The 9591-nt window shown below is 37.7% G+C and overlaps 1 protein-coding gene across 1 annotated transcript; it reads left to right on the top strand.

Moving 5' to 3' along the window:
* The first annotated feature begins 1762 nt into the window (after positions 1-1762).
* On the top strand, positions 1763-8804 carry LOC113742879 (RNA-dependent RNA polymerase 2). The gene is made up of 4 exons (XM_027270892.2): positions 1763-2646; positions 4682-6585; positions 7604-7754; positions 7837-8804. Exons 1-4 carry the CDS (start codon positions 2107-2109, stop codon positions 8602-8604), a joined length of 3363 nt encoding a protein of 1120 aa, XP_027126693.1. The 5' UTR covers positions 1763-2106; the 3' UTR covers positions 8605-8804.
* Positions 8805-9591: the final 787 nt, after the last annotated feature.

Here is a 9591-nt window from a genome sequence, read left to right as displayed (position 1 = left end):
ATTTCTATTTTCGATTTTCTTGACTTCCTTTGAACTCCAAACTTCCTTTTTTAAATTGCAATATCTAAAACGTAAATTAAAATTTAAGTTCACAATATCTAAATTCTCATAGACGTGAATTTTGTATAATTTCAAAATATTGTGATATTTTTGGATTGGATTTAGACATAATTGAAATCGAGATGAAATTTATTTGTTTTAACATATAATTTAAAAAATTTATTTTTAAAAAATCCAAGTTATTAAAAAATAGTAAACCTTTCATCATATAAAGTATTAAATTAATCCATTACATGTCTTATTTTGTACATATATATTTATATAAATAATTTTTAAAAAAATTCATTGAACCGAGGTCGAACCGGTCCGACCGATTGAATCTCGACCCTTTTACTTCATCGATTCAATTAACGGTCCGATTTTTAAAACATTGACCACAGTACCGCCATCACCATTTAGCGTCTATTTCGGTGGAGGAAGCAACATCTGCAAGGAATATGAATAGCCATTCGTATTGCCCCTTTGTTTAGAAACCCATTTTCCTTTCCAACCCCAAAACCTACATTCTTTCCTGACAGACCGGAGAAACTTCTCCTTTAGTTCCATTGAAACCACCAAACCTACAGCCACTGCCTTTTTCCTCAGTGTCTTCTTTCTTTCTTTCAACCAACACATACGGTTAGGATTTCGAATTATTTTTAAGCCTTATAAGTTTTGAATAAAACCCACTTGTACACCCAATATTATTAAAACAAACCTGACCATAAATCAAAAGAAAAAGAAAGTATCAAAGATTGGGGGTTTGGAATTTTTTTCTTCTTTTTTTTTGAAAAAAAATTCAATTTGGAGACGATACAAAGCGAGATGGAATTTGTGGAAGAAATGTTTGCGTTGGAAAATTGTGCTAAGACTCAGATTTTGGTTTCTACATATCTAAGAAATGAAGGAAAAAGAAAAAAAAAACCAAGAATAGAGAGATTGGTGAGGAAGGTTAACCACGGTTAAGCCAAGAATGAAAATTGTGCAACTTTGAATATTTATTACGTGGCAAATTGTGTACCAATTGGTCTACAGGTGGGCTGTAGACCAAGCCTACACAAGTTTTTGCCAAGAAAGAAAAGGGTTCCATCGCAATTTGCAAGGAGTATTTGAGCTAGAAGCATGTCACTTGTCAAATACTAAAGAAGTCACGTAACAAGAGAAAGAGGCAAAATATTATACCTCAATTGCCAAGAAAGACGTAAGTCGGGGGGAATTCTGGGGTAAGTGGGTCTTAGTTAAGGTCTAGTAGAAGCTTCCTTTCCAACCTTCCCGTTGTCCCACGTCGATTCTAAGGGGTTTGAGGGTTGGGTAGTTAAGTCCCCAAGGTTGCCTCAAGAGTTGCCGGCTTTTGAGGTGGACTTTGGGATTAGGTTTAATTGCTTTACTTGAAAAAGTCTGACAAAAAAAAAATTGCCAAGAAAGAAAAGGGCTCAACCACAATTTGCAAGGAATATTTGAGCTATTGTCAAATATTATGGAAGCCACGTGAGGAGAGAAGAGATAAACCATAAATCTCAGTTTTTTCTTATATACCAGGCAGATGATGTTTTATATTATCTACTTATTGTATTTTCTATATTATATGATGTACATTTATATAATTTTAATCAATATATTCAAATTTATTTGTATATACCAGTAGCATCTAATCGGATTTAGGCCAACAGTACCTAAACCGCCGTCCATGTGAAAAAGGGGTAAAAAAAGGTCAAAACTCTTCATCCTGCCTTCAGCCCACCTCAAAGTCTCCAACTGACGGCGGTTCTATCACCACCTTCCTCGGCCCGCCTTTCCCTCAGCCCACCACCAATAGACCACATCTCCGCCACCACCCCGGCCGTCCCCACTCCTCTCCTACCCCTCGCTACTCGCTCCTGCTGCTAGCCTCTAATCCACCATGGCTGAGAAAAATGATTTTTTTTTTTAAATTTTACCTGAATCCCATTCCTCACAAGTATTTGCCAAGAACAACTAAATAGTGTAGCTATATCTCAGGCCAAAACCCATACGTATTTCTTGTGTACCATTCCTAGGCATCAACCTTTTGGGCTCCTCCACTCCACCATGGCTGTGGAAGAGAGAACCACGGCAACAGTGAGAGTCCAGAACATACCCCAATCAGCCAATGCCAAGGACCTCTTAGCTTTCTTTCAATCAACAATCGGAGAAGATACAGTCTTTGCTATTGAAATCTTCTCAGAGCACAAAAATTGGAAGTCCAGAGGTCATGGGAAAGTCCAGTTTGAGACCCTTGAAGCCAAGATCAAATGTCTATCTTTATCAGAAAAAGGAAAGCTTTTCTTCAAAGGGTCTCATCTGAGGTTATCACATTCAATTGATGAGGTGATCTTCAGGCCGGTTGACTCCAAGCTTAGGATTAAGAATGGGGTTTTGCGTACGGGGATTTTGCTGAGAAATGATTGCATGTCTGTTTTGGAGAGGTGGGATGGTGTTAAAGTTTGGATTATGCCTGAAAGGAATATTCTTGAGTTTTGGTTGAGTCATGGTGGCGAGTGTTATAAGCTGGAAGTACAGTTTGGTGATGTCTTGGAGAGCTGTGGGTGCTGTTTGAATGACCAGAATCCCAATGCAGTTCTTCTAAAGGTATATTTCTATTCCTATTTGCGATTCCTAACTTTCTTTTGATTTTTGTTTCTTTGTTGATTCAAAGTTTCATGTTTGATTTTTTTTTTCTGGGTTATGATTTTTTGTCCTAGATTGTTGCTACTAACTTAGCTTCGCTGTTTTTTCTTTTTTTTTTTCCCTAATTTGGCTTAATTGTTTTATTTGTTTATTTTATTAGCATATTTCAGCAGTTGTTAGTTTATGGAAGAGCCAAGTGGTAATGGAATTTTTTGAAAAGTTTTCTACTTTATTCCCTTTTTTTTTTCTTTTCCTTTTGATTAGGTTATGCCCTCTTTATCTTCACATACCTTTCTAGTGTAAGGAGCTTTTGTTTGAATGCAAAATTGATTGTTTTTTAGTTTGTTGGGGAGTACGGTTTCTGGACTTGGTGCTTATCTAGAGCTCTGCTTGGATCTTTGGCTTTTTCAGTGGCCTTTTGTCTCTTTGATAAGTCATTTTACAGGAAAAACCCTGGTGGTCAAGATTCTAAAGCTTTGCTTTACATTTCATGTCTCTCTTTGACTATATTCCTCTGCCTTCAGCATAACGAAGAGAAGTAAGATGTCTAGATGGTATTTTAACTAAAAAAAAAAATAGAAAAGGAGAGAGAGAGAGAGAGAGAGACTAAGAAGAAAAAGGGGCATAGTGCAAAAAGGCTAATGCAATCCATCAAGTTTCTGTAAGTTTATGAAAATTATTGTGGTGGATGCTAAAAGCTCCCTCCGGTGTTCGCTGCTGCAAGCTGACAATTGTAATTGCAAATAAATGCTTTTTATGGACTTTCTGACTCAGTTTGAAATGATCTGATTGCATTATAAGCAAGCAACATAGTCCTTGCTGAGATTATCATCTTGTTTAAAAATTGTGGTCTGAATTGCTTATCATTACAGAATACGATAGTAGTTAAGAATGTCAGAACTGTGACCTCTCCATCCCAAGTTTCTTGTTTTTCCCCCCTTAACCATTACTTCTCTAGACATGTTTGCCTGAATTACTGGCGTACCTTTAACCAAAAGCACAATGAAGTGACCTTTTAAGTTTGGATCTCAAATTGCGTGAGTTGAGCATGCAATAACAGAAGTATCAACACTGTGGTATTTTCAGGAGAAAAAAAGGGTCAAAAGGGATGCCTGCTTTTGATATTTGTCAATTCATTGTTTGTTTTGAAAAGAAGAAAAATGCATACATGTGGTCCAAAGATAGTCAAATTCTGGTTGGATGAACTCCAAAAAATTGTGAGATCAGCACTTTTACTACCTTCTTTATGAGCATGCTGGAATAAAATCTCCATGTGCTAAGCTGCAACAGAATAATGCATCTGATTTGTTGAATCAGTTGGTTTTGGAGCAACACTGTTTGCTTCTCCTTGTAAATCAGTGTGTACTCCTTGAATGTTTGTATTTTCTAAAATGCTTATTTGTAATGAAGTCATTTTTTGGATCACTAACAAGATGAGATTCCAGAATTACTGCTATTGCATGGAAAGAATCAAATGTTCTGAAAGGTACAAGGAGTGAACTTAAAGAGTCATATGGAACAAAAGTGGATATAGTATGACCTGCATTGCTTATACAAAGAAAAATTAGGTGTGCATGAGATTTATATCCCCCGTCTATGTTCTGTCCCTTTTTGTATCTCAAACGATGTAGTGCGTGTATCTGTTTTGAAAACACAAATTATTCTTCTGATAGATATAGGTTTTGCATGGGATTTATTTCTCCCATCTATGATCTGTCCCTTTTTGTATCTCAAACGATGTAATGGGTGCACCTGTTTTGAAGACACAAATTAATCTTCTGATAGATATAGATTTTACATTAGATTTGTTTCTCCCATCTGTGATCTGTCCATTTTTGTATCTCAAATGATATAATGGGTGCATCTGTTTTGAAGACACAAATTAATCTTCTGATGGATGCAGTTCCGATATCTCCATGTAGATTTTCAAATAGAAAATATAGAATGACCTTAATGTGTTATTTTACCTCAAGTCCTATTTTTTGTCCTTTTTCAGCTTAAACATGCGCCAAAAATATACCAAAAATTTTCTGGACCCAATGTTGCTGCAAAATTCAGTGCTGATAGGTATCATACTTGCAAGGAGGATTTTGACTTCATCTGGGTTCGGACAACTGACTTTTCCAGTATAAAGTCAATTGGATATTCATCATCGCTTTGTTTGGAAATTGAGGAAGGGTTGTCAGGATTGGACTTGTTCACCAATCTGCCGTACTGCAGTAGGTTTTTCTTAGAACTAACTCTGGAAGAAGGAGAACAGTTTTCCACCACATCTGAGCTAGTTCCACTAGTGAAATGTTGTTCAGATATCAAAATTACATATGAGATCCTTTTCCAGCTTAATTCCCTGGTTCATACCCAAAAGCTTAGTCTTGGTGCAGTCAACAGTGAGCTGATGGAGGTGCTTAGTGGTTTAGATATGGATATTGCGATGTCAATTCTTCAGAAAATGCATAAGCTGGAGACTATGTGTTATGATCCTGTGTCATTCATCAACAAGAGGTTACATGTTATGGGTGAAAATGCTAGCAATCTTCGTTCATCATCTTATGGTCGGCCAAAAAATAATAACATGATGACTTGTCATAGAGTGCTTGTAACACCATCAAAAGTCTACTGCTTGGGTCCTGAACTGGAAACCTCAAACTACATCGTGAAGAACTTTGCTTCATATGCTTCGGATTTCTTGAGAGTAACTTTTGTTGAAGAAGACTGGGGTAAACTTTCTCCTAGTGTTGTAAATACAAGTTTTGGGAGAGGTTTGTTTGCCAAGAATTACAAAACAAACATCTATCACAGAATCTTGTCAATCCTCAAAGATGGGATTGTCATTGGTGAGAAACGATTCCTTTTCCTGGCCTTTTCAGCTAGTCAACTACGCTCCAATTCAGTTTGGATGTTTGCTTCTAATGAAAATTTGAGAGCAGAGGATATAAGAGACTGGATGGGCTGCTTCAACAAGATCCGAAGCGTGTCAAAATGTGCTGCAAGAATGGGTCAGCTGTTCAGCTCCTCTTTGCAAACTCTAGAAGTACCACCTCAGCAAGTTGAGGTTATTCCTGATATAGAAATGACTACTGATGGAGAGAATTATTGCTTCTCAGATGGTATTGGAAAGATTTCCCAAGGTTTTGCTAGACAGGTTGCCCAAAAGTGTGGATTAAATTATACCCCCTCAGCATTTCAAATACGCTATGGAGGCTATAAAGGTGTGATAGCTGTTGACCGATACTCCTTCAGGAAGCTTTCTTTACGTAGTAGTATGCTTAAATTTGAATCAAAAAACAGGATGCTAAATGTAACCAAGTGGAGTGAGGCCATGCCTTGCTATCTAAATCGGGAGATTATTACCCTTTTGTCTACCTTGGGTGTAGAGGACCAAGTTTTTCTGGCAATGCAAGATGAGCAACTACATCTGCTGGACAAGATGTTGACACATCGAGAGGCAGCATTAGATGTTCTAGCAAGCATGGGTGTGAATGAGACAAAAAGCATTGTAGTTAGAATGTTGCGTCAAGGTTTTGAGCCTGAAATAGAGCCTTATCTTTCAATGATACTTCAGTCTCATCGTGAAAACCAGCTTTCTGATTTAAGAAGCAGGTGCCGCATATTTGTTCCCAAGGGTCGGGTCCTCCTAGGGTGCCTAGATGAAACAGGAATTTTGGACTATGGACAGGTTTATATCCGTATAACCATGACTAAGACTGAGTTACAAATTGGTGAACAGAGTTTCTTTCAGAAGGTGGATGAGACAACAGCGATAGTTAAAGGGAAGGTTGTAGTGACGAAGAACCCGTGTCTTCACCCAGGGGATGTTAGGGTCCTTGAGGCTGTTTATGAGTTCTCTTTACAGGAAAGGGGTATGGTGGATTGCATTTTATTTCCCTTGAAGGGTGTAAGGTACGCATATCTTATCCTCATTCCTAATGTTGATGCGATTTTTGTCACAGCTCACAACATATTGTTCCACTTCTTTGGGAGCTCTATAATTGGTTGATTGTTTCTAAAGGCCACTGAGTTGGATCTTAACTAACTGGAAGATATCCTCAAAATCAATTAGTCCGTTAAAATTCATGGTTGCAATGTCTTTGCTCTAACATTTCTGTGAGCTAATCACAAAATTCATACTGGCATCTGGGGTTGCTGGGCTTTGGTAGATCACCTTGTGAAAGAGGACTTGATGGCTCGAGGAGCCACCTAGTCACAACATGATCCCCATTCACAACTAACAGTTACTTGGCTTGAATAGTCAGCATTGGCCATTTGTCAGAAACCTTTTTCTCTTTGTTTTGTTTGTTATCATGAAACATAAAACCTTTTTTCCTTGCTGCAAGATCACATGCAGACTCGCTAGCATTTACTAGTCTTATGTCAGCTGATTCTTCATATGTAGCTCGGTCGGTCATCACTACTGTGCTTATTTGATAGTATGCACATAGCTTGGGCTAGCTTTTATATGAGCTGAAGTTGCAGGAATTGTTAACATCGTCTGCTGCTTCTTTTGCAGCGATTATATATTTTACCATGTAATTAGGCATGTGGAGAATCTTTGTTTTAGAATAATCATATGATAAACATAAATTGACTAATGTGCTTTGCTGCATATGGAGACTAAGTTCCCTTTCTTATTCTGTCTGTAAAACATTGCTCTGTGCAATATGAATTCGAATCCTGAAGTTGCATGACCTTATTTTAAGTCAACTAATCACTTGCTCATTTTCTGCTTGACTTGATTATTCAACACCTTTTGTCATATGGGTGCTTCTTGTGCAGCTTATTAGAAAGAATCTTGAGTTATGAATGGTTCCTGTATCCCTTCTGTTATATGTAACACGAGTTGGTCAAAGCATGCTTTAGAGCTTTTCATCATCTGTCACTCAAAATCAAAGGTTCGTGCTTGAAAACTTTCATGTTGCAGGCCTCATCCAAATGAATGCTCTGGAGGTGATCTTGATGGTGACTTGTATTTTGTGAGCTGGGATGAAAATCTCATCCCCTTTCAAACAGTGACACCCATGCATTACATTGATCGTAGAAAGCGTATTGTGGATCATGATGTCACCTTAGAGGTAACTTTCTAGAGTTAATTTGCTTGTAATGGTCTATTTTTTTAACTGCCTTGCTATTAATTCTTCCTCTTGATACTTGCAGGAAATTCAAAGTTTTTTTGTTGATTACATGATCAGTGATACCCTGGGCACCATCTCTACTGCTCATCTGATACATGCAGATCGTGAACCAGATAAAGCTTTGAGTCCAAAATGTCTTCAGTTAGCTACACTGCATTCTATGGCTGTTGATTTTGCAAAAACAGGGACTCCAGCTGAGATGCCTAGGTTTTTGAAACCTAGAGAGTTTCCAGATTTTATGGAAAGGTGGGACAAACCTATGTATACGTCACAAGGAGCTTTGGGTAAACTTTACCGTGCCACAATTGCATCTAGAGTTCCTGGGAAGTCAAGCTTTGTTTTCTCAGCCAAGATTGTCCAAGACGCTTATGATGATGAGCTTCTGATTGACGGTTATGAGTACTTCCTTGGAACTGCTCAATGTCACAAAGAGATGTACGTGGACAAAATCAGCACCTTGCTGACCTATTATGGAGCAGAGACTGAAGAGGAGATACTGACTGGAAACTTGCGTAATAAGTCGATGTATTTGCAACGGGACAATAGGCGATACTTTGAATTGAAAGACCGCATCTTAGTGGCTATCAAAAGCCTGCAGAAGGAGGCTAGAAGTTGGTTTGAGAGCAGTTGCAGAGCAGCCGAGCAAATGAAACTGGCATCAGCATGGTATCATGTCACCTACCATCCAACATATTCCGAAGGAAGTGCTAAGTGCTTGGGCTTTCCATGGATTGTGGGTGATATTCTGCTGGGCATCAAGTCAATGAATAGCAGAAAGGTTTGTTCTTAAAATCTTGTTATTCCTGTTAACCATACTGACCTCCATTAAGAGATGGCACTATAACAAAGACTTGCCCGAAATGATGTAAATAGCAAGTCTTATGTGAATTTGGTATATCTGTAACTTGGCACTCAAAACTGCATCAGTGGCTACTTATATTGAATGCTCCAAATTCAAATGTATAAAGGAGTTATAGCTCTATTTTGTAATTTTCACTTAGGCCCTTTCTGATGGTGCTTGAGTAATTGGGGAACGAATTTCTTTTGGTTCAAGAATCAAGAGGGATTGTAAGCCTTACAAAGGGAAGGGGAAAAGAAAGCACTTGAGATTCCAATCATGGAGCAAATTTCAACTTGCTTATGACAATGCTTCATAGTTCAGACATTAAGGCTGAAGTTATGACGTGCATGACACATTACTGGCGGGATGGAAATGAGAAAACCTTCAACTTCTATGTTTATCTCTTTTGTAGGACAGAAGCATTATCTTCTAACCCTATATTAATATGCCAAATTGCAAATCTATATGATATGCAGTTAGTGTGATTATCATAGTTGATATTGCATAGGATGATGGAGCAAAGTGGGATTAAAGTTAATTGCATATTAGGTGCAAAATTGTATTCGAAATAAATATTTGAGGATTGCTTTATGCTTCTCTCAAGTCTAAACTTAGTTTTCCTAAGTCCTATTTTAAGTAATTTTCCTTTATCTTTTATCATCTAAGCATGACAGTGCGTACACTGTCAGTGCATAGTAGACTAATCCATATAGTTATGAGAGGTGAATAATCAATTCTGAAGTAATTTTATTATCTGGAATTAGTCATTAGTTATGATAGGTCGTGTTCTACTGCAAAACCAAGACCTCCATAGGACCTTGAATAATTGTCATTCCGCTATCTGTCATGATAGACACAAGACCTTAAGAGAAGCAGAATATGAAAAATATATAATAACTAATAAATATGCACAACTAAACAAATAGGCCCCCAAGT

Source organism: Coffea arabica, chromosome 4e (genome assembly GCF_036785885.1).
Source record: "Coffea arabica cultivar ET-39 chromosome 4e, Coffea Arabica ET-39 HiFi, whole genome shotgun sequence".
Lineage (NCBI taxonomy): Eukaryota > Viridiplantae > Streptophyta > Magnoliopsida > Gentianales > Rubiaceae > Coffea > Coffea arabica.
This window is presented reverse-complemented; position numbering and strand designations above follow the sequence as displayed.